Here is a 25,427-nt window from a genome sequence, read left to right as displayed (position 1 = left end):
GGGGTACAGTCTGTGCGCTGCATGGGACGGGCTGGTTTTCCAGGTAGCTGCCTGCGAGCGAAGGCAGGTCTGGGTGTTCCGCTGCCGCTGGGCAGAGGGATCCACGGTTGGAAACGGGCGCCAGCGCCCATCAGAAGAGCCTTTAAAAAAAGAAAAAAAGATTTTATTTATTTATTAATGAGAGACACACAGAGAGGCAGAGACATAGGCAGAGAGAGAGAAGCAGGCTCCCTGCAGGGAGCCCGACATGGGACTCGATCCCGTGTCTCCAGGATCAGGCCCTAGGCAGGCGCCAAACCGCCGAGCCCCCCAGGGATCCCTCATCGGAAGACCCTTAACAGAAGGGGGAGGATTCGTGATTTCCACTGCAGGTGGCTGAGTGGAGATGCACGTAGATTCTTTTTGAACCCTCCTCCTGCCACTTAGCAGCTTGGTGACACTGGACAAGTCACCTACCTTGTGTCCCCTCTGCCCCTTCGATATTCGAATAGTATATTTTCATAATCAAAATGATATTTTGTTTATTTTTTATTAAGATTTTCCTTATTCATGAGAGAGGCAGAGACACAGGCAGAGGGAGAAGCAGGCTCCCCGCGGGTCCCATGCAGGACCCAATCCCAGGACCCCGAGGTCACAGCCTGAGCCCAAGGCAGATGCTCAACCACTGAGCCACCCAGGGGACCCCAAAATGATAATTTAAAAATAACTTTTTCTGTTTTCATTGGGGTATAGTTGACACATAAGCATTGTCTGTATTTAAGGGGTATGCCCTTGGTTTCTCTCTTGGTAAAATTGGGATTAAAATAGCTCTGGGTGAGAGGGCAGCGTCCGTGAAGTGGCCGACGCGTCTGGCTTACGGTTTGTGGGCAGCTGGTGTCACCGAGGACCCTCGCTCCTGTCCCCGCCACACGATCAGATGCGTTGTGGGTTCTTCAGGCTTAGCCAGTGGGAGGTTCCCCAGCTTCCCGAGGAGCTGGGCTGCTTTTGCTGGCTGGGTGGGAAGGGGTCCCCGTGCTGTGTGGTCTGGGTTACCTCTGGGCTAACCTAGCATCGGTCACTGGTCTAAGGTGACTCCGGCCCCAAAGCAGTTGCCCTCTGGGTGTCTTGATTGCCCAGGAAGCTGGCCACTGGGAGCCTTGCCAGCTCCCCTTCTGGCTTTCTGCCCACCCACGGGTGGCTCAGACGTGTGCTCTTCCTTCACCAGTTTCTGACACGGGATGGTCAGAAGGCAGGTGCTGTGTTGCGTGCTGTGGGTTGGAGAATACCCTTCCTGCCCCCCCGCAGCCCCAGCCCCAGCCCCAGCCCCAGCTCCTGGGGCTCGCTGGGAAAACGCAGTGGGGTAGATAAAATACTAGGTGGCCACGCTGGCCTTGCTCAGCACTCTGGTTCTCGTGCTGTGGTTTTTTCATCGACACCTGTTTTCCTCCAGGATTTGCTTGTCCTTTTAATGCTGTCTGCTTAGCCGAGTCTTTGTGGTTTCTTTCACCTTGACCCTTTCTTTCCCCCAAATAAGCCGTCCGCCTTCTCCTCCCTTTCCCACCACTTCTCCCCAGGGAATAATTTGTTTTGTACGAACCCTGTCTGAGAAGCCGCACTGGGTCCTGCCCATCTGCTCTGCTGCGTCTCACCTCTGCTCTTGATTTCAGGGAGTGGGGTCTGGGCCGGGTGGCAGGGTTTCCAAGGGCGGTTGGCAGGCAGGTGAGGCCCTAAGTGTGTTCCCTTGGGAAGCCTCCTGTCTGGGCTGCGGCTCCGGACACTTGAACTTCTCCCTGGCATTGGCCACCTTCCTGTCTGCAGACTACACTTTGCCTACCTGCCTGTGCCCCCCCCCCATGGATACCCCACCCCACCCCTGCCCTGGGGGAAGATGTCAAGTTTTTTTCCTTGAATTTAATGGAAATTGTATTTGCTAAGATTCACTGTTGGTAAAATAGCTCTCAGACCCTTGAATCTGACTTACTGTTTTCTCTCAACATCATCTTGTGTGTTACATTTTTCAGATAGCAGATAATTTGGTAAATAGGAATTATTTTCAGTGGGATCCCTGGGTGGCGCAGCGGTTTAGTGCCTGCCTTTGGCCCAGGGCGTGATCCTGGAGACCCGGGATCGAATCCCACGTCGGGCTCCCGGTGCATGGAGCCTGCTTCTCCCTCTGCCTGTGTCTGCTTCTCTCTGTGTCTCTCATGAATAAATAAATAAAATCTTTAAAAAAAAAAAAGGAATTATTTTCAGTGTAATCGCACTTTCAAATAAATCTTCTATTTTCTTACTTGTGTCTCTGAAAATTAGTCCTGTAGCGATGCCTGTCATAAGGTCATTGTGACATTCTGAGGATAGCACGTCACATCATAAGCACTATATGTGTGTTGCTGTTAGTGAATTTTGAAGTTGTTATTGCGTGCATAGATCACCTAGACTCGGTCACTGTCTCTTGCACCCCACCCCCTCATTCATCCATCTAGAACAAGGGACCACACACCATTTTTTGGGTATTTGGTAAATAGTTTACTGGACTTTGTAGATAGCATCCCTCTTCCTTCTAGAAATTTCTTAAAAGCTACTTCTTAGTCCTGCTCTCCTCTGATGCTTAAGCAAAATGGGAACTTAGTATCTGCAGGCAGCTTAATCAGTTGTGGGAACCGCAACTCAATGGCAATAGTGCAGGCTGTCCGTGTTTTCCAACGTCACTACCTCATTTACTCCTTATACTATTTATGGATGCTGTTATGTAATTTGGGGAATATCAGAGACTTAATGCCACTTGTGATCATGGTGTCCGTTCCATTCTGGCTGGGGCAGTGGGAGTGGGAGTCAGGGCTGCCTCTGCACTGGACCCTGGAGCCCCTACAGTGCCCCTCGCTCTCTTGTGGCGCCCCTGCCCCTTTCCTGTCTCATTCCCTCATCGGTAAGAAGAAGGGTTTGGACCAGATTATGTGGAGCTCGAGAGTTTTAAAAACCCACACTGACTCTTCTTGTTGCTTTGGAAGGAAGGGCTAGACCAGTACCATCCAATAAAAATAGAATGTAAGCCACTTATGTAATTTTAAAATCACCAGTAGCTACATTACAAGAAAAGGTGAAATTAATTTTAATAATAAAGTTTTATTTAGCCCAATAAATCTGACATTATCGTTTCAACATATAATCAGCATAAAAAATGATTAGATATTTTACTTTTTTTTGTTGTTGTTGTTCTGCTACATCTTTGAAATCCAGAGTGTACTTTTATACTTAGAGCACATCTTCATTTGGGCTGGCCACACTTCCAGTCCTCAGTAGCCATGTGACTGTTGGCTGCCATCAGGGGCGGCGTGGGTCTTTCTGGAACACCTGGAGTCTCATGACCCGCTCGTGTCCAGAGGAGCCTCGGCCTACATCCTCAGCCAGCCTTTTCATTCTGTGGCTGGAATTCAGAGAGCAGGGACCCACAGGAGATCACCCGAACTTGGGTCTTTTGTAAGACTTGATTTTCTCAAATAACATTCCCCCCTTGGTCTGGAAGTGACTCTGTTGATGCTTTAAGACGCATTCTGCGTGAAGTTCCGGAGAAGTCCCCCCAGAGGGTGTTCGGGAGGCCTGGCTGCTTCTGAGCGACTGCAGGCAAACACTGAGAGGATGCAGTTTTCCATGATGTGAGGGAACAGTATCAGCTTAACCTTCCATTACCCAGAGCCAGGGTTGGGAGGGAAAGGGAATTTCTTATGGGTATGGAAAATTAAGAAATAAATCAAGCAATAAATCAAGACTTTGTCTTTGTCTTTTCATTTAGTGGAATAGAAGATGAACTCAACTGAATTCAGTGAAGATGTAGAAGAAGGTAAAAAAAAAAAAAGCTTCTTTTTAAAAAGTAATTTTAATTTAATATTTTTTATTAGGTCATACACGATATGGTTCAAAAATATAAAAAGTTACGGAGTGAAAAATCAATAGAAAGCCTCCTCTCACGCTTGCTTCCCATCCCCCTGTGCCCGTACTTACCTGCTGTAAATGTCTTATGTATCTTTCCAGAGTTACTTTTTTTAAAGTATCATTTAAAAGATAGTATTTGTTTCTTTCTCTCCATCTCCTGTCTTTCCCCCAAAAAAGACCTTAAAACCAGTTTTGACCAAAAAGTTCTTGCAGGGTCATTTTACTGTCTAGCACTAACACGGTAAGATAAACATCGCTAGGTTGGAAAGTGCAGTTGTAATGTGACTAGACTCTATTTTCTGAGTGAGAGTGTCACAGGGCAGCCCGCCAGTACCCCCCGCTCCAGGAACCCTGCTAATCTCCGAGCGGCCCAGTGGTCTTTCCCACTGAGCCCTATTTCTTCTCTGCCACAGTTCTAAAAAATAACACTGTGAAAGTGGAGACAGAGGCCGAAGATGCTGCCCTGGACTGCTCAGTGAGTTCCAGGTCTTCTGAGAAGCACCCTCTGGACAGCGTCTTCACTGCCCTCCAGGATTCCAGCAAGCGAAAGCAGCCGGGTGGCGATGGCCAGCCTGACTCTGTCCCCAGCGTGAAGAGGCGGCGGCTGATTCCCGAGGTGAGGGCCCAGCCCCTTCCGCCGTTTGCTTGGGCTCTGACCCTCAGATGCTCTCTCTCTCTCTCTCTCTCTCTCTACTTGTGGGCATCTAGGCGACTGCTAAACCCTTGGGCACGAGAAAGCTTTCATTTCAGCTGTCCCATCCTTGGCTTAAATTTCTAGAAGGTGTCTTTTCTAGCTAGAATTCTTATATATGTCTGGATTCATTATGGGGCTAGGGGAGTCTGCACAGTGTAACCTGCTTTTGAGTTCTTTGTTTTGCTTTGCTCCACTTGCTAGGAAGGACCGTTAAGAAAAGCCTACTGCATTTTACATAGTACACACTGTACACAGATTCCTGGAATAGTTGAGGGTTGGGAGGTCTTTTCCCGAATTAAGCCCATCTCTTATATTAGGAGAACTTGTTCAGAGAATCTTTTTGTAAACAGAATTCTTTTTTTTTCTTTAAAGATTTTATTTATTTATTCATGAGAAACAGAGAGAGAGAGAGAGAGAGAGAGAGAGAGGCAGAGACACAGGCAGAGGGAGAAGCAGGCTGCATGCAGGGAGCCCCATGTGGGACTCGATCCCGGGTCTCCAGGATCACGCCCTGGACTGAAGGTGGTGCTAAACCGCTGAGCCACCCGGGCTGCCCAGCAGAATTCTTTTGTAACATACCTGTTACTCCCTAGCCTATGATTTTTTTTTTTTCTAGCCTATGATTTTATGTATGAATTCACTTTATTTTTCTCATCACCTGCTGGTTACATTGAACTTGACTAAATTTCTTTTTTAAAAAAGAAAACGATTTATTTATTTGAGAGAGAGAGCATGTGCGCTTGCATGCACGAGCAGGAAGGATAGAGGAAAGGGGAGAGAGAATCCTAAGCTGAGCATGGAGCCTCATGCAGGTCCCGATCTCATGAGCCTGAGCTGAAACCGGAAGTTGGACACTTAACCAACTGCACCACCCTGAACTTGGCTAAATTCTAAGAGAGAGAAAGACAACAGAACTGGACATGGTGGCCCCCTCTAGCAACCAGCAGTCCAGGTGGGAGACAAGACACATACACAGAACAGTTAAGACCAAGGAGAGAGAGGCAGCCTTGGGGTATCGGGGTTCTGGCCTAGGATGCTTCACCTCTGCACCTCCCCATGGACCAGCAGTCTACACCTTAAACTCTTAGAAGGACATTTTCCCAAGCTCTCCAACATAGATTCACAGGCTCTTTGAGAGACCCAGAGAGGAATTCAACTGCTGTCTGACTGTCCAAGAGAGCCCATATTTTCAATCTCATTATCATTAGCCAGAACACCATGGAGCATCAGCCTGGGACTCTTTGGGTTGTTACTGGTTTGTTTTAAAGAATTAAAACTATAAGGGACACCTGGGTGGCTCAGCGGAGGTTGAGTGTCTGCCTTTGGGTCAGGGTGTGATCTTAGAGTCCCGGGATTGAGTCCCACATCGGGCTCCCTGCAAGGAGCCTGGTTTTCCCTCTGCCTGGGTCTCTGCTTCTCTTTCTCTGTGTCTCTCATGAAAAAATAAATAAAATCTTAAAAAAAAACAACCAAAAAACTATTAGATGCTAGGGCAAATCCAAATAAATTGGAAGTACATGGATTTTAGAGATTTAGTGAGTGAGTCTTCAATAAGTAAAACTGTCATTTACTATAATAAGCAAAATGAGATTAAGATTCTCACCAGGATTTAAATATGCATGTTTATATTATAATGAGCATCAGCCTACATTCTATATTATGGATCATTGAGGGATACCTTTATTTATTTGAGGTTTTTTTCCCCCAAACAGCTTTTTTTTCCCCCTTAAAGATCTATTTTATTTATTTATTTGAGAGAGTGAGTGAGCAGGGATGGAGAGGCGCAGAGGAAGAGGGATTCCCAGACTCCAGAGCCTGATGTCCGGCTCAGTCTCATAACCCCAGGATCACAGCCTGAGCCAAAACCAGGAGTTGGACCCCCAACTGACTGCACCACCTGGGTGCCACCCCCTCAATTATTTGAGATATAACTCACATACGATGCAATTCACTAATTTAAGTTGTGCAGTTCAGTGGGTTTTTTTGTGTATATTCACAGAGTTTTACAACTATTACTATAATAATGTTTTAGAATATTTTCATCACCCTGCAGAGAACCCCTGTACCCAGTAGCAGTCGCTCCCCATTCCTCTCCTTCAGTGCCTGGCAAGTACTAGTCTACGTTGTCCCTCTGGATTTGTCTATTCTGGATGTTCCATACAAATGGAATCATAGAATATGTGGCCTTTTATGTCTTTCACTTAGCATAACATTTTCAAGGTTCAGCATAACATTTTCAAGGATCATCTGGATGAATTCTTCATTTCTTTTTCATGGCCAAATAATACTCCATCGTAAATATGCCACATTTTGTTCATCCATTTGTCAGTTGATAAGACATTTTGGTTGTTTTGACTTACAACCGTGACTCAGGGACGCCTGGGTGGCTCAGTGATTGAGCATCTGCTTTGGGCTCAGGTCGTGATCCTGCAGTCCCGGGATCAAGTCCCACATCGGGCTTCCTGCATGGAGCCTGCTTCTCCCTCTGCCTGTGTCTCTGCCTCTCTCTCTGTATCTCTTACGAATAAATAAATAAAATAAATAAATAAAATAAAAACAAAACAAAACAACCATGACTCATATTCCAACAGTACATTTTAAAAAATCAGTAATGCCCACCTAGGAAAAAAAAGTTGAAATTTTTTATAACTATATGAGCATTTTAAGTAAATTAATTGTGGATATCCCACCCTTGACTCTGGTTGCCCACACCAGCCACTTGCTGTGTGACTTGTGACTCTGGGGACAGTTTTATGTGTGGACAGCAGGTTTCAGTGCAGTGAGTGTTGATTGCAGATGAAATCTCAGACTCCTGACGGCAGAGTGAGATGCATACGGGTAGAATGAGAGCTCTAAGATGGTTAGTAGAATAGCTTGTTTGAAAAACATGTAACCAGGGCACCTGGGTGGTTCAGTGGGTTAGATGTCTGCCTTTGGCTCAGGTCATGATCTCAGGGTCCTGGGATCGAGCCCTATGTTGGGCTCCTGCTCAGCTCCCCCCCGCCACTGCCAGCAGCTCGTGTGCTCTCTTTCTCTCACTCATCTCTCTCAAATAAAGCCTTTAAAAGAAAAAAGAGAAACAGGTAACCATTTTTTCTTATGTTTTATATCACAGCATGATTTATTTATTTATTAATTTATTTAAAGATTTTATTTATTTATTCATGAGAGACAGAGAGAGAGGCAGAGACACAGGCAGAGGGAGAAGCAGGCCCCATGCAGGGAGCCCAATGTGGGACTGGATCCCAGGACTCCCGGATTACGCTCTGGGCCGAAGGCAGACACTCAACCGCTGAGCCACCCAGGCGTCCTTATTACAGCATAATTGATTATCCTTTCTCCTAACAATTGCTACATAGATGTCTCCCACTCCCGTGTTACTGTAAGCAGTGCCGCACCGACTGTCCATATACATAAACCTAGTGTCCTCTGTAGTCTTTCTATGGGTTTGATGCCTCGAGGTTATCCTGCAAGTGTCGAGTTAGTTTGAAAAGCACTAGGTTAGGTTCCTAAAGAAACTCCTGAAAACGTCTTCTTCTGTGTGTCACATTACATTTCTACTTAGGACCAATTCTGTAGACTCCTTCAAGTTTGCAAGTAAAGCCAGAGTTCAAGAAATGGAACACAAAGTTGAGTGTATTGGCTCACTTTTGCCATGTGACAAACCACCCCAAATCTTGGCAGCTTAAAATAACTACGCTTATATTTGTAGTTCTGTGGGTCGGCTGATAGTTCCTGATTTGGTCTGACACAGCTGGGGCTGGGCGATCTGGAATGGCCCCACTGTCGTGTCTGGGGTCTCTGCTCGGCCTGCTGCAGCTTCCCTTCCTGCATGTTCTCCATCCCCCGGGTCCCCTGAGGCTAGTCCAGGCTTGTTCATGTACCATGCAAGAGTTGTAAGAGCAAGAGAGGCCAGGCTCCAGAGCACAGATGCTCTTCACACCTCTGCTTGCATCACTACGTGTGCTGATGTTCCACTGGTCAGAGCAAGTCCCGTGGGCCAGCCTGGACACAGAGGGCCTAAGAACAGGCTCCCCCCACCCACGACGGTAGGAACAACAAACTCATATTGCAGAGAGGCTCTCACACAAGGCTAGGGTAGCTCTTGTCATTTTTTTTTTTTTTAAGATTTTATGTATTTATTCATGAGAGACAGAGAGAGAGAGAGAGAGAGACAGAGACACAGAGGGAGAAGCAGGCTCCATACAGGAAGCCCGATGTGGGACTTGATCCTGGGTCTCCAGGATCACACCCTGGACTGAAGGCGGCGCTAAACCACTGAGCCACCCAGGCTGCCCAGCTCTTGTCATTTTTATAAAAGTTCACCACAGTAAGAAACAACAAGCACCCCAGGAAGGGATTCTGACCGTGTAGAGGCTGGAGTGTGGCCTCTGTGGACCGTCTGAGGTGGTCCCATTGTCTCCTTGCACAATGGAGCCCTTTTTATCCTGTCCTTCAGTATGGTTTTGTTGGAATGGCATCACAGGGGACGGAGTGGGCAGAGAGGGAAGGAGAAGCTTCTTCTGATAATGTATTTTAGTTGACTCCTTCAGTATGTGAAGCATTGGGCTGGAACCCAATTGAGGTGGAGGGATTTCCCTGAGCATCGCATAAACGATGGGAAAGTTTCAGAGGCCTGTCAGTTTGGTGAAGCAGCAAGGTTCAGCTGGGACTTCAGGCATCATCCTGGAACTCTGACACTTTTGGAGAAAAGGGAACCAAACTGTATTTGAATATTTCTAGTATCACTCGTCCAATTTACATATTCTAGTTGGGCATTTATGTTTACTTTTCAATAGATTGGATATAGCAGGCAGGTCTAACCTGTTAGATTTTAGATTGGAAAAGACATGTTAAGTCTGGATTTTATTTTGAGGGTTTCACTAGTTTTGTTTATTCTCCCTACTATACGTAAGGTAAAGTGGATATCCACGCACTCCTTCCTGTTCTGCAAAAAGAATATATGTAAGTACAAACCTTTTGAAATTCTTGAGGTCCTTGTAGAAAGGTGTCATGCAAATTCAAGGCAGTATTTCCTTTTAAAAGTCTGTGTGAGTTGATGTGTCAGTAAATCAATAGCCTCAGAACCCTTGGGATTTTAGAACAATCCCATCAGTTTTATGAAATTCTAGTATATGTTGATTTTTCAAAATGGCACTAGTTCTAATTCACAGTGAATAGCCCTTGATCCTTCTCCCCCCGAATCTTCTCTGATCCTTCTTACATATAAGGTGGCAGGATGCAGGTGGTGGTTGGGGGCAACGTATGTGGCTTTTTTACTGGAGTGAAACAAGAGGATCCAGGAGGCTGAAACAAGCGATAACCCAAAAAAGTGGAAGAGAAGTTTATGACCAGTGACCGAGTGCCTTCTTGACAAATGGCACCATTCCTTGTTTAATCCAAAAGACAAACCAGTGATGAGAGAAGTAATAGCTCTACCAGACAGATGCGACAAGTCAGGCATAGAAATTAAAGTGCCAGGATCCAGTGGGGCAGCCTTGTTCCTGGTGCGAAGTATCAGGAGTGATTGGGATCACTCACTCCCTGTGCCTGGGGAGGCGAGCCCCACCTCCTCTGGGCCAGCCTGTACGAAGAGTCCGTAGTTACCTCACATTGGTTTCTTGTGTGTGAGGGAGCCCAGCACAGGGCCTGCCCCAGCTCAGCCTTCAGAACCTCCTCGCAGTCCCCATCTCCAGCCTCCCCCTCCCCCTTGTGTCAGCATTCACCTGCCTCCCTCCACACTTACCAGAACCAAAATGGCATGGAATTGCCAAGGGAGACCATCTGACACCCTTTAGGACACCCCAGGCTTGGTGCCCTTGATTCCGAACCCCAGCCACGTCAGGACATAGACCACCTTCCATCTTCTCCCCCGAGCCCGAGGAATAGGGAAGAGGATGAAGGGTGGAGGGTAGGATTTGAGTGGTCACCTTGATGCCAAAGGTACATCACAGTCAGATTCCTGTCAGTGCTGACGACTTGTTCAGAGTGACATTTAGCACAATACTTCGAAGAAACATAAAACCTCCCTCAAAAAACCTAACAAAAGGCTGTATAAAGACTTACTTGGCACCTCCACTGGAAAAGGCTTCATGGCCAAATACAGCAGATGTGGGAGGTGAGTAGCCAACATTTTTATTGGTAATCATCTTTTTGTTCACGGAAGTGGGGGCAATCGTCAAGAGCTGCACGCCAGGCAGGAGTTAGCTTTGTTCTCCTGGGGTTTTTCATTTCTTTGTTTGTTTTTAATGCTAGAGTGTCACTGTGTTTTGTTTTTCCAACTGGAGAATGGAAATGTCATCTCACTCATTCAGTGCAAACATACCGAATACCTCCTAAGCGAATACCTCCTAAGCGTCAGTGGCTCTGCTACCAGCTGGAGATGCAAAATAATTTCTGTAACCGCAGCAGAGAGGTGCTGTGCCATTCCCATTTTCTCGAGGCTCAGAAAAGTTAGTGCTCGCGAGCCTGCTTGGTTTCACACTGGGCAGTTCCACCCCGTGCTGGTGGCCCCCAGGGCTGCGCAGTGTTTGTAAGATGTGGGGAGAAGTCCCTGAAGGTGTCCTGGCCTGACGGTTTGCTCCACTCCTGGCCTGTCTCTTCTCCACTGTAATTGCTTTATCTCCCAGATTTGTATTTCTTCAGGCATCAGGGCAATTTCTTCATCTGTTAACAGTATAAGGGTGACCCACAGGGTAAATGCCATGAGGTCAGGGACTGTCTGGCTTGTCCTCCGTGTCCCCGGAGCCTTGCACAGTGCCTGCCAGATGTTGGGCACTTCGTATTTGTTTTCTGGCTCTGGCAGGTAGAGAGCTTTCCAGGCCTTATTGCTAACTGTGTCTGGTCGTTTGATGATGGTAATAGTGAAGAGAAAAATTCTCTTGAAAGTGAAAAAGGTAAGCACCACCTCTGCCTTGGTTATTCATTCATGTGGGAGCTGGGAGGGTGGGGCAGAGGTATGCCAACCCCCCCAGGAGCCCATTCACTTGGTTGGCCCTTGATGCCACATGAATTCTCTACTGCGTACTCTCTGGAAGACGTGCTGCTTTCTTGGTGTTCCAGTTTGCCGACTCTCTGGGCACCATTTAGCCACTCCTCATTTGTCGAGCTGAATTCAGTGACTGGCTTGGATTTGGAGTCACGAGGCAAGATGTTTAATGCTTGGAGCGTCTCCCTGGTGACCCAGTCCCTGGGATGTAGCTGGGCAGGGACGCATGGACTCTCCCCTAAGTGGCCTCTTTACCCTCACTTGGAGCCCAACAAGCTCTCTTTTTGTCCATATTCCCCAGCAGAGGGAATTTGGGCATCATCCCCTCTTGAGCCTGAGGGTGGGTGCTAGCAGTAGAATGAAATGCCCTGGCCCAACCCAGGAGAGATGCTGGCACCGCAGAGCCTGAGCTCTGCTGCAGAGTTCCCATATGGCTGGAAGATGAGCCTCGGAGAATTGGGAATGGTGTCAGCCAGACACCCAGTGCCAAGTAGCACAGATTTAAAGATTTCTTGATACTCCTAGACAGCTGAGCAGAGATTTTATCATCAGCAGCAAATGCAGCCAGCCCGTTGTCGCCTTGGCAGCGTTTGCGGAATTAATTGGAACACTGAGTTGACAGGACACCAGCGCCGGGATATCTAAGAACCTTCTCTTTGGTGCTTCCGTTGTGTTTTGTGTGGAATTGTGTATCTAAGGTCTCTGGGAGTGAGGAATGTTGCCCTCTACTGGGACTCTAACTTAATATTTTATTCAAGCAAGTTAGCCAACAATGTTTCTAGTTGATGGCAGTGTTTCTAACATGCTTAGTAGAAACTGAAATATTTTTATTAATGATCCTGAACAGTGAGAGTTTTAGAGGGGATTTCCAGTTCTGATACACTTTGGCCTTCTGCCCGCTGTAGGAACGTGGGGGAGAGCGGTGACTTCTCTTTGTTATTGGCATTCCGACCATTCACCCAGAAAATTTTCCCTGTACTTATTCTCCTTACTGGATATTAATTGGGGCAGACCTCTGTCTAGAATGTGGCACTTTTGCTGCGTTGGATGTTTCTGGTGACCTCTGCACAGAATCTTATTTTATTTATTCACTTATTTTTAAAGATTTTATTTATTCATTCATGAGAGACACACACACACACAGAGAGAGAGAGAGAGAGAGAGAGGCAGAGACACAGGCAGAGGGAGAAGCAGGCTTCCCGCAAGGAGCCTGATGTGGGACTCGATCCCAGATCCTGGAATCACACCCTGAGCTGAAGGCAGGTGCTCAACCGCTGAGCCACCCGGGTGTCCCCAGAATCTCATTTTAAATGTATTAGTGGGATCACTTGTAAAGCGAAGACCCTTTTTCTAAAACGACTCATAATGTATTTATGATTTTTTTTAGTGATTGCCATTAGAAACTCAAATTCCTCTATATTGGTAAAACCTCATGGTAATCTCACGAGCCACAGGACTTCCAAAATTACTTTGGTGTAATTGAACTTAATGGTGACTAAGTTGCTCACATTTAATTTACGGCCTACGGGAATTAGCAAGCAAGGCACTTTGAACTCTCAGGGCCCTGCTTTTGTGACCCCACAGTCACAGATTCTGATAGAGGAATACAGCTCACATACGTGGGTTTGTACGTAAATACACAGACAGAAACGAAATAGAACTTTCCCTCGTTTTCTTACTATATGCTGTGCACCCTGGTATTTTCAATTCTGTTCTCTTTTTTTTTTTTCCTCCTCCCTGCCTTTTTCCTTCTTTCTTTCTTTCTTCTCCTGGTTATGAACCAACAAATCAACTTCATCTCATGGGTCACGATCCATCCATCGTTCCAGACATACTGTGTTTGGGGTAAAGATTTTTATCTCCATCCCTCCCTTTCTCCAGGTTTCTGGTGTGTGTGTGTGTGTGTGTGTGTGTGTGTGTGTGTGTGTGTGTCTTCCTCCCTTCATAATCCTCTGTCTTCTGCAGGAAGGCAGACAAAAAGGCAGGACAAAAGATATGTAAAGAGCTTAAAACCCCACCTTCATTCAGTGTCCAGTACTCGTCCCCTCCCCCCAGCCTTTGGGGCAAACAGATCCCCGAGAAGTGCCTTTTATGAGTGACTTACCCTGATGCCTTGTACTGGTAGGCAAGTCCTTTTGTGTACTGGCTGAGGGTAATCTTTACAACTAGTTTAATAAAAGGCCCTGTGTGTTACCTCTGCTCTGGCTCAGGAGTAGCATTGCTTAGTAATAATTATATTTTAACAGTGAATATTTATTAAGCACTTACTCTGATTCAGGCAGGGCTTTCCGTGCTTGATCTCATTGCGTCTTCATAACTACCCCGGGAGACCTCCTGTCCTTTATGCCTGAATGTCTAGAAGCCGAGGCACAAAAAAATCATTTGATTTGGCCCAGGTCACAGAGGACCTCCGGAGCTGAGATCTCACCCACACTTTTATTTATGCCTCTCTACAGATGTGTTCTTCATAAGGCTCGTGGCCTATCCGAACAGCTCCCTTTTCTTGGATGTGAGAATGATAGAACACCTTGGCCTGCTTTAGCCATCCGTGCATGTGGCTGACAAACGTTCCGAGCAATTCTGTGTCCCAGGCACTTCGCTAGGTGCTGGGTGGGGAAGGGCTGGGGAATGGCCTGCTCCCATCACGTCAGCAGTCACACAGTGCGATGAGGTTGCAGGCAGTGGGGTGAGGAGACCCCAGGTGGGAGAGGCTCGGGCGGCAGGGCAGGCCATTCACGGGTAGGCTTCTCCCGCCACCCCCCCACCCCCCCCCCCACCCACCCCCACCCCCGCCCCAGCAGGCCCCTGGTCCTCTGTCCTTGAGAAGGAGGAAGGATGTAGGAGGGCCAGGTGCCTCTGAACCCTCATTTGCTTATACAAACAAACCCTAGGGAAAGTATTGGCCAGCTCCATGGCATAATTAAAATTCCTCTATCTTCAGGTTCTTACAGAGTGAAGTAGCTTTTCTTTTTTGCATGGTTGTTATCAACAGAGAGGCAGGAGAAAAATCAGCCTGTCTCTGTGTGAGTCAGATTATTCCATTATCTAAAAGACTGGGGGAAAAAAAAAGGGACCAGGAAGTAGTTCATTAATTTAAAATACAAAGTGAAATAGAACATGTGGGTGGTTGAGAGAGATCAAAGTCCTACATGTTTATGTGGCCTCGGTCTCTGTTTTCATCTAGACCTGCGAATGGAGGGGAGCTCTTTAGAAAGGCCTTCCAAGATGGACCTTGGCACCACTGTCTTGCTCACCTGCCATTATAAATCTAGCCTCTTGGGACTGTCTCTCCTCCCTACCCTTTTTAGGCCACAAGAAAAAAACACGTCACGTACTGTTTTGTGCTGGCATTAGTTCCCCGAAGACTTAGACATGACATTGAATCTGCCTGGATGAGACAGAGTGAGAGCAGACACTGTCTTCCAGGACTTGGCTACTCAGAGAGGGCCCACAGCGCCAGAGAGCTCTTTAGAAAGGCAGGCCCAGGGACGCCTGCCTGCTCAATCAGAAGAGCATGCAACTGTTGATCTCAGGGTCGGGACTTCGAGCCCCGTGTTGGTTGTTCAGATTACTAAAAAAATTAATAAAATTAAAAAAAGAAGAAGAAAGAAATGCAGGCCTAGGGACCAGAATCTGCATTGTAGCAAGATTCCAGTTGAGATTCATAGGTATATTAGGGTTTCAGAAGCACTAGCCTTGGCCACCGTTTTTCCAACCACATTTTTCCCTGGGTGTGGAAACATCCAAAGGATGCACTTTGTTCTTTATCAATTTTGCAGTTGCCCGGCACACACACCTGTCCGTGAAAGCAAACACTTTGTGCTTCAGCCCTGTGTGGTCATTCCCCTGCACCCACCGCTGCTCGCCAGTTAGCTCTTCTTAATTAAAGCCTCAAAAACACCTTCCAGTAAGTTTTTGGGTCAAGTTTAACATCTGTCAAAAACAGCTTTACTAAGCTGTCTTATTAAGTCAGGACTGAAATACAGTGAATGGCACGATACTTAAAGTGTAGCATTTGATAAATTCTGACGTGTGAGCCCATCACCATGATCAAGATAATAAACATGAATCACGAACTACGATTAAGTTTCCATAGGCTCCTTTACGTCCTTCCTCCACCCCCAGGAAGCCCTAATCTGCTTTCCAACAGTATTGGTAGGTTTTTATTTTCTAAAATTTTACATGAATGGAATCCTGCAGTATGGCCTCTTTTGTTTGGCTTCCTTTAGCGTAATTATTTTTAGAGTCCTCGTGAGTACTGTATCAGTTCTGCTGCTGAGTAGTATTCCATTACATGAATGAAACACTGTTTGTTTATCTGTGTATTGATAAAATTCTGGGTTTCCAGCTTTTGGGTGTTTACAGATAGGGCTACCGGGAGCATTTGTGTACAAGTCTTTGTATGATCATGTGTTTTCTGTTTGCTTGGTAAATGAATATCTAGGAATGGAATACCAGATTATATGGTCCGTGTATATTTAACTTTTTAAGAAACTACCAGCTGTTTTCCAAAGTGGTCATACAATTTTATGTCCCCACCAGCAGTGTATGAGACTTTTAGTTCCTTCACATCTCCGACACTGGGTGTTGTCTTTTTGTTTGTCTCCATTCTGGTAGGGATGATGAGGGATCTCCCAGTGGGTTTTAATTTGCATGCAACTTATTAATATCTTAATAATCTTTATATGTTTATTTGCTACTTATATATGTCCTTTGAAGTGGTTATTGAAGTCATTAATTGGGTTGTATGTCAATATTGAGTTTGAGAGTTCTTTATTTTATTTATTTATTTATTTATTAAGACTTTTTTTTTAAGATTTTATTTATTTATTTATTCATGAGCGACACAGAGAGAGAGAGAGGCAGAGACACAGGCAGAGGGAGCAGCAGGCTCCATGCAGGGAGCCCGATGTGGGACTCGATCCCTGGTCTCCAGGATCATGCCCTGGGCTGCAGGCGGCGCCAAACCGCTGCGCCACCGGGGCTGCCCTGTATTCTGGTTTAAAAAAATTTTTTTAGGGACGCCTGGGTGGCTCAGCAGTTGAGTGTCTGCCTTTGGCTCAGGGCGTGATTGCAGAGTCCCAGGATCAAATCCCACATCGGGCTTCTTGTGTGGAACCTGCTCTTCCCTCTGCCTGTGTCTCTGCCTCTCTCTCTCTCACTGTCTTGTCATGAATAAATAAACAAAATCTTAAAAAAAAAAATTTAATAAAGATTTTTCTTATTTGAGAGAGAAGGACAGAGAGAGAGCACATGGAGGTGGGAGTACAAAGGGAGAGAGAGAAGCCGACTTCCCCGCTGGTTAGGGAGCCTGATTCAGGGCTCGATTCTAGGACCCCAGGATCATGACCTGAGCCAAAGGCAAAGGCTTAACCACCCAGATGCCCCCGTCCACAATCCATTTTGGGTTAATTTCTTTATATGGTATGCGTATGATGGAAGTTTTTGTTTTTGCATATAAATATCTAATTGTTCAGCATCATTTGTTGAAAAGATTATCTTTTCTCCATTGAGTTGCCTTTGGGCGTGTGTGGAACAGCACTTTTCCATATATACGTAAATAAGCCTCTTAAAATGTTGGGGGTGGGGGCTGGCAACAGGGGAAACCACTGGTGAAAGCAACGAGAACTCTGGGTTCTCAAAGGGCCAAGGTGATTTGCTAGCTGGTGCTGGAGCTTGGACTCAAGCTTTGAGGTCTTTAAAGGGGATTTTGGGGGTGCCCTGGAGTCCAGCAGGAGTGGACTTGCAGAGTGTGCCAGCGGTGCTGGGGTGAGCTGAGGAGGTAGTCCCCGAACTCAGTTTTGTGGAGTTTAGTTTTCTCACCATCCTTTGCTGATCAAGGCTGGCTAGTACCCGGCCAGGACCCCTGGAGAGGCACAGGAGAGGCACTAATTCATTACCTACAGTGGCTGCCCTAAGACGCTGGGGCTCCCCTGGAGAGTGGCTGCCAGACCAGCTGCAGACAGCCACCTAGAAGCCTGGGGACCCAGTCGCCTCATGCGCTCCACAGCTGCGCGGGCTCTAGGACGATCCAGGCCAGCTGTGTTCCAGTCGCAGGTGTCCCTGCGGGCAGCGCTGGGGTGGGCCTGTGCTCCCCGCCGGGTACCTCAGGAGCTGTCCTTTCCGGAGCTGCTGCAGGCAGGGCTCACGGTCCCCACCTGAGAGCCAGCCGCGGAGCCCAGGTCGGAGAAGCCACAGGAAGCTGAAGCCTTCGGGTCCCCAGGAACCCCAGGGGCGAACTGGGGGGGCGGCGGTTGCTGTGGGCTGTGCAGCCCTGGCGCTGCAGAAGGAGCCGGGGCCGAGGCTGCACGCTTGCAGGCGGGGGCCCCCGTTCTGGGCCTGGGCCCTGGGCCAGGTAGGACCTCAGGGCGGCCTGACACGCGGCCTAACACCCCGTTTGTTTTGCAGGCGCTCCTCGCGGGCATGCGCAACCGGGAGAACAGCTCGCCCTGCCAGGGCAACGGGGAGCCGGCGGGCAGGGGCAAGGCCCCGGGCGTGGGGTGGCCCGGCGACGAGGAGCCCTGCAACGACGCGACTGCCCCGTCCTACAAGAAGCCTCTGTACGGCATCTCGCACAAGATCATGGAGAAGAAGAACCCCCCGGCCGGGGACGGGCTCAGCACCTACGAGCTCTTTGAAAAGGCGAACGCCAGCAACAGCCCGTCCCCGCTGCGGCTCCTGAATGAGCCCCAGAAGCGGGACTGCGGGGGCGGCGGGGGGGCGGCGGCGGCCAGCGACGGGGACCCCAACATCTACTTTCTGATCCAGAAGATGTTCTATATGCTCAACACGCTCTCTTCCAACATGTCCCAGCTGCACAGCAAGGTGGACCTGCTGTCGCTGGAGGTGAGCCGCATCAAGAAGCAGGTGAGCCCCAGCGAGATGGTGGCCAAGTTCCAGCCGCCCCCCGAGTACCAGCTCACGGCGGCGGAGCTCAAGCAGATCGTGGACCAGAGCCTGTCGGGCGGCGACCTGGCCTGCCGCCTGCTGGTGCAGCTCTTCCCGGAGCTCTTCAGCGACGTGGACTTCTCCCGCGGCTGCAGTGCGTGCGGCTTCGCGGCCAAGCGCAAGCTGGAGTCGCTGCACCTGCAGCTCATCCGCAACTACGTGGAGGTCTACTACCCGTCGGTGAAGGACACGGCCGTGTGGCAGGCCGAGTGCCTGCCGCAGCTCAACGACTTCTTCAGCCGCTTCTGGGCCCAGCGGGAAATGGAGGACAGTCAGCCCGGCGGCCAGGTCGCCGGCTTCTTCGAGGCCGAGCAGGTGGACGCGGGCCACTTCCTGGACAGCAAGGACCAGGAGGAGGCCCTGTCCCTGGAGCGGAGCAGCACCATCGCCTCGGACCACGTGGTGGACACGCAGGACCTGACCGAGTTCCTGGACGAAGCCTCGTCGCCCGGCGAGTTCGCCGTGTTCCTTCTGCACCGGCTCTTCCCGGAGCTCTTCGACCACCGCAAGCTGGGCGAGCAGTTCAGCTGCTACGGGGACGGCGGCAAGCAGGAGCTGGACCCGCAGCGGCTGCAGATCATCCGCAACTACACGGAGATCTACTTCCCCGACATGCAGGAGGAGGACGCCTGGCTGCAGCAGTGCGCCCAGCGCCTCAACGACGAGCTCGAGGGCCTGGCGCTGGACGGCGGCAGCGAGGGCGAGGCGGCCCGCGACGACTGCTACGACTCCTCCAGCCTGCCCGATGACATCTCCGTGGTCAAGGTGGAGGACAGCTTCGAGGGCGAGCGGCCCGGCCGGCGGTCCAAGAAGATCTGGCTGGTGCCCATCGACTTCGACAAGCTGGAGATCCCGCAGCCCGACTTCGAGGTGCCGGGCGCCGAGCGCCTGCTCAGCAAGGAGCAGCTGCGCAGCATCTACGAGAGCAGCCTGTCCATCGGCAACTTCGCGTCGCGCCTGCTGGTGCACCTCTTCCCCGAGCTCTTCACGCACGAGAACCTGCGCAAACAGTACAACTGCAGCGGCTCCCTGGGCAAGAAGCAGCTGGACCCGTCCCGCATCAAGCTCATCCGCCACTACGTGCAGCTGCTGTACCCGCGCGCCAAGAACGACCGCGTCTGGACGCTGGAGTTCGTGGGCAAGCTGGACGAGCGCTGCCGGCGCCGGGACACGGAGCAGCGGCGCTCCTACCAGCAGCAGCGCAAGGTCCACGTGCCGGGCCCCGAGTGCAGGGACCTGGCGAGCTATGCAATCAACCCCGAGAGGTTCCGAGAGGAGTTCGAGGGGCCCCCGCTGCCCCCCGAGAGAAGCAGCAAGGACTTCTGCAAGATCCCCCTGGACGAGCTGGTGGTTCCCTCGCCCGACTTCCCGGTGCCTTCGCCGTACCTGCTGTCGGACAAGGAGGTGCGCGAGATCGTGCAGCAGAGCCTCTCCGTGGGCAACTTCGCCGCGCGGCTCCTGGTCAGGCTCTTCCCCGAACTCTTCACGGCCGAGAACCTGCGGCTGCAGTACAACCACTCGGGCGCCTGCAACAAGAAGCAGCTGGACCCCACGCGCCTGCGGCTCATCCGCCACTACGTGGAGGCCGTGTACCCGGTGGAGAAGATGGAGGAGGTGTGGCACTACGAGTGCATCCCCAGCATCGACGAGCGGTGCCGCCGCCCCAACAGGAAGAAATGCGACATCCTCAAGAAAGCCAAGAAAGTGGAGAAGTGACCGGCGGGGGGGCCCCCCCACCCCCACCCCGGGGACCGGCGGTTCTTTTAGAGCACGAGGACGGTGTCCACAGACGCGCACCTTATGTCCGTGGGGAGCGGCTTAGTCCATTTGCACACGTGAACACCACCCAGCCACAGGCGGGCGAGGCCCTGCGCTTGGTCTCTCCCCCTCCCGACTCCTGTCCTGTGTCCCCGCGGGGCAGCCGCAGCCGGGGAGGGCGCTGAGCCCGGAGAGTAGAGGGGCCTCAGGAGTAGGGTTCTCCCCTTGGCGGCGTCCCCCGCCCCCTGCGATTTCAAATGCATATTCAGCAGCTCTCCTCTCTCCCGTTCCTCTTCCCACATTTTACATCTTCCATTTTTATTAAAAAAAATTTTTTTTTTAATTAAAAAGAAACCCTTTTTAAGGGGAAAAAAGAAATCAGTGGGCTCTTTGGGGGCCGCTTTACTTAGAAAAATTATCTCTTAAATATTGGAGATGAAGTACTGTAAGATGACTTCAGTTGCTGGGATTCTTTTTTTTTTTTTTTAAAGATGGTTTCAGATTTATGAAATTTTTAGAAATGCCATGTTCCTGCATGATGGCTAATAATAGCTCCAGGTGGCATAGAGACCGATTTCTGACCTTGTCTTTTACATCCGACTTTGGAAGAGTCAAAATGCCCCTTGGATGGCAGTAGAGGGGATGGAATAGTGTGACGTCCTTTCCCACCATGGTTGCATTCTCCCTTCCGCTGTGGTGCTGAGGAAGGGGCCCACTCACGCGACCTGGCCTATTCCTAGTTGCCACGTCGGTAGAATGTTGTGCTCACTCTCTGTAGACGAGAACACTGGATGATGATGATGATGATGATGATGATGATGATGATGACATGAATGTAGATAGACGTGGAAACACGTACACGATGTCATTCTGAGCTGTGTCCTTCCACTGCCCCCTTCCCTCTCTACACAAGGATGCTGTTTGGCGGGGCGGACACATTTCCTTGAAAAACAGTGTGTGTGTGAATATTTGGCTTCTTGTTTGAAGGAGGGGCCCCTCTGGGCTCTCCAGAGCTGTTTACTTTCCGTGTGTGTATTTGTGCAACACCCGGGTTCTGGGAGCTGTCTGGTGGCTTCACCACGCCTCAGTGTTGGCCCCTCCCGTCAATAGCACATCCTTGTTCCTCAGGGCAAGCCCAGGCCTTGGGCCCTCTTGGGGATACCTGGCATTGGAAGGTCACAGGTCATTCAAATGGGGCTCCCCTGTCCCTTCCCAGGGTCCACTCAGCTGTCCCCTCACAACCCCCCCCCCCCCACCAAGCTCTGCTGCCCTACATCTGGCCGGTCCCGTGGCCTCGGAGTCAGACCTCTCTTCTTTCCTCACTGCTGGGGAAGGTCAGACTGCTCCAGGCCAGTGGCGTACTCTCCAGGACATCCCGTCAGCAAATTCCCCAGCAGGTCAAGTCCTGAGAAACAGTACTTTTTACCTACCTGACCTTGGGGTCCAGCTCCCTAAGAGGGAAAGGAAGCCGTGTAACTCAAACTGAACACTTCATACCAGAAACTTAGAATATGAACTGAACCACACAGGGTCATCCTGAAATCCTTGTGGAATGTTGCAGATTTAATAACCTAGTGGCTTAATGTTTTGCTACCTTAAAATGCAGAAATAATAGAAACAATCTGTGAATTTTGCCTGCACCCAGAGGGCCTTTTTCCTTCTTTCTTTCTTTCTTTCTTTCTTTCTTTCTTTCTTTCTTTCTTTCTTTCTTTCTTTTTTAATGACAGGATTTTGAGCAATGTAAAGTTGCCAATCTGACTTTAGTAAATTTGCTTTTAAATGTCATTTACAGATTATTTCTGTTGAAACTGCAGACCTAAATTATTGAAATTTAGAAATGCACAGGGACTTAATGACTCTCTCACACACACACACACACACCCACACCCACCCACACGTGCACACACATTTCTTCTTACTAAAAAAACTTAAGTGGGACGAAGGGGACCTACATGAATAACGAGCTCAGCCTCTCTGTGCCTGGAAAGAAGGGACTAGAGCAGCCAGGAAACTCCCCCCCTACCCCCACTTGGGCCTTTCTCTATGCCTTAGTCTCTCCAACACACACTTGCGCGTGCGTGCACACGCCCTACCCAAAGACGGCAGTGGCACTCTCGCCCGCCAGCCCTGTCGTGGTTGGAGAGTGCCGTGGAATTTGTCCTGGTCTCTAGGATGTGTCCGAGAGGATTCCAAGCCATGTGAAAATTGCCCTGCTTTCTAGAGGGTGGACTATGACCCTACAACTTCAGAAGCACAATCATTTATTAATAATAAAAAGTCCTATCTACCCACGTCAGAGAAATCAACAAGTTCTAGGAATGAAATGTGTTTCTTCACAACCTAGAGCATGTTCAGTTTTTGGAAACTGCATTTTGGTGGTTTCCTTAATACCTTTCCTGTGTAGGGCTACCCCGCCCCGCCCCCCCCCCCCCCCCCCCCGCCCTGCCCCTTGCCTCCTCCTGCCCACCCACCTCTCACCCCACCTACTCCCCCACACTTACCACCCCCCCCCCTCCCCGGGCCCAAATCTTAGAGTCCCTTTCAGTGAAGAGAGGTGGACACACTCTGGGAGTTGTTTCCTGTCCCTCTGGACCGTCTCATCAGGAAACACCTGCAGCTCCTGCGTCCGTCTGTATGGTGTCCTCAGTTCTCCAGCCATACAGGTGGGCTCCAGGGCAGTTTTTTATGTGAAGCAATAGAAGTAACAAGATACTTAACTTTTGTTTTCAAAATTTACTATTTTCCATAAAATGTGTTGGTAAACCCCATCCTCCTCCCCATCTAAACTCTGGGTTTTACTTGCTTGTTTTTGGATTATTTTTTTTCCCCTTTGTATCCAGAGGACTAAAGAATTAGCACAGACACATTCTGATGTTAAGTAAAATAGCAAGTCACAATAGGTGGTAGTGACCCTCGTTTTCTCCGTTAGTAAGTCTTAAAAGAATGTATGAAGGTAGTCATGAATGTACTAAGTGTTCTAATCCTGCTTCAGTTCACTTTGGCTGTGTCTACATGACAACAAATGTTTGACAGGGAATAAAGTTGTGTCTAGTGTCATGGGCGTTAGTGTGCCCCTCCCCCTTCAGCGTTGGCCCCAGATCTTCCTTTTTTTTTAAGTTTGGGTGGAGGGGGTAACCGTCGGCAGCAATCATCAACCAACCAATGGGATCTACTTAGCGGTGAAAGGCTTCGCCCTTTAAATGGTAAGTCACTGGCCTGACCTCGCCGCAGCATGGCCACTGGGGTTCCTCTAGAGATGGCCTCAGTTTCCACCTTCCCCCCCAGATGTTTGCTTCTTGTCTGATTGCAGTGGGGTCCTGAGAGCCCCGTTTGGAGGTCCTTGCGATCTCTCCCCCTGCCCGGCTGTGTGGCTAGCAGTAGGAGTGGAGGTGGGGGCCGAGGGGCTGTTAATGCCATTTGGAAATACTTGCCTCGTGTAGATCCAGCCTTAATGTTCTTCTGACATCCTAGTGAAAGCAGACCCTGCACAAAGTGGATATCAGAGTTAATACTGTGAGGAGACAAAATAATGAGCATAGTTTTACCAAAGATAATGAAATACCGCATAATGTCTGCATCTTACCATTGATTTGAGTGCATCCTTAGAAAACTGAATGTAACAAAAAAACAAAACAAAACAAACCCAGGACATTTTTGGAAATTGTATGCTCTCTAGCAACTTTGTGTGAATTTTTATACAAGCACTGTTTTATGAGTTATATAAAATGTTATAAAAATAGAAAAAAAAGACGGTCTTCGTAACCTCTTGTTTTCTTAGGGCCCAGGGCTCTCGGAACCTGCGCTGGTCTACGTGTCTTTCCCTGTGGCCTCCTCAGCGCCTCCCAGGGGAGGATGTGAATGTGGGGGGTCGGGGTGGGGGGTGCTTCTCGGCCTCTCAGGCTTCCACACCCTGGGTGTCGGGGGCACCGCTCACAGGATTTCAGTTGGCCACAGCTGAATGACTGAGAAGTCGCCAAATAAATCCTAGCCCTTTTCTACACAAACCACTTCCTGGCCACGTAGTGGGAGGTGCATTTGACCTTCTCATACCTTTCCTGGTTAGGTGCCAGGCCAGCCCTCTGCCAAGCGAGCAGAGCTTCATTTCACTCATTTTTCTTTTTCCCTCCTCACTTGGGATCAAATGGGATTTAGTTCCTCAAAGCTAACATATTATTAGCCGATAACAAAAGGATGCATGTTTTTTCTTCTTCCCTTTGGCTAATTATAAATTACTTGATACTCGTAGTAAAAATATCTCCAGCTGGCAGAGAAACGTTGTTTTTGGCCAACGGTCCCAAAGACATAAACTTGCGGCTTGTGACTGGAACACCTTTCCCCAGTGACCCTTTGCTTAGTTGTGAATCCTGACACCTCTGTGTGTAAGCCTCGTCAGCAGGTTGGGGCTGGTCAGGGGCTGGAGGGACAAGTTTGAGCAAGACTGGAGGGAAGACTCAATTCTCTAATTCTGGCTGTGGGTACGTCACCGAGAATTTCAACACACGTGAGCTTACTTCTAAAATCGAGTTCTTGGAGATAAGTACCACACGCTAAATTAGTTAGAATGATCGCTGGAATGGGGGGGTGCCGTGGACTCCAGAGGGAGCTGCTAAGTCGGTGTAACCCCCCATCACCACCAATGGTGGGAAAGGGATGAACACTCCCCGCCCAGTGGCCGGAATGGCACCCCACGTTCTTGGAGCAGCGGCTGGGCGCCGGCCACACTGCTGAGAGCTCTACCTTATAATCGTCCCGAAACCCTGTGAGGTAAGTCCCATAATTGTCCCTATTAAAAGAAGTACGGTTCGGCCTTGAGTGGTGAATAGACCATCTATCAGATTCTCCTATAACCTCCGTGTCTTGGAACCTTTATTCCTTGTTTTGGGGTAAGGACGCCCACAGGTAGCCTCCCGCTCCAGTTCGCACAGCTGCCAGGTGGCCGTGTCAGGGTCTAGACCTGCCTGGTTCGACAGCCCGCGCCATCCCAAGTGCTGAACGTCCCCTGAGCCGTGACTCAGAGTCAGAGCCACAGCCACGCACAAGTCAGTGGTGTCCCTTAGTACCCACACCCTCTAAGCTCCAACTTGTCGGGCCTCAGGTATGCGTGTGCTGGTTTTAGAATTGCCGTGTGTG

At 49.3% G+C, this 25,427-nt stretch overlaps 1 protein-coding gene across 1 annotated transcript in view; it reads left to right on the top strand.

Moving 5' to 3' along the window:
• Positions 1-21,610, top strand: part of BEND3 (BEN domain containing 3) — a 34,493-nt gene extending 12,883 nt beyond the window's left edge. The window contains exons 2-4 of the mRNA XM_072738218.1: positions 3,770-3,817; positions 4,323-4,525; positions 18,000-21,610. Coding sequence (XP_072594319.1) covers positions 3,781-3,817; positions 4,323-4,525; positions 18,000-20,255 — 2,496 coding nt within the window. The 5' untranslated portion in view covers positions 3,770-3,780 and the 3' untranslated portion in view covers positions 20,256-21,610. The remainder of the gene's footprint in view (positions 1-3,769; positions 3,818-4,322; positions 4,526-17,999) is intronic.
• Positions 21,611-25,427: the final 3,817 nt, after the last annotated feature.

Source organism: Vulpes vulpes, chromosome 1 (genome assembly GCF_048418805.1).
Source record: "Vulpes vulpes isolate BD-2025 chromosome 1, VulVul3, whole genome shotgun sequence".
Lineage (NCBI taxonomy): Eukaryota > Metazoa > Chordata > Mammalia > Carnivora > Canidae > Vulpes > Vulpes vulpes.
The sequence above is the reverse complement of the archived record's forward strand: the minus strand, read 5'-3'. Positions and strand labels throughout refer to the sequence as shown.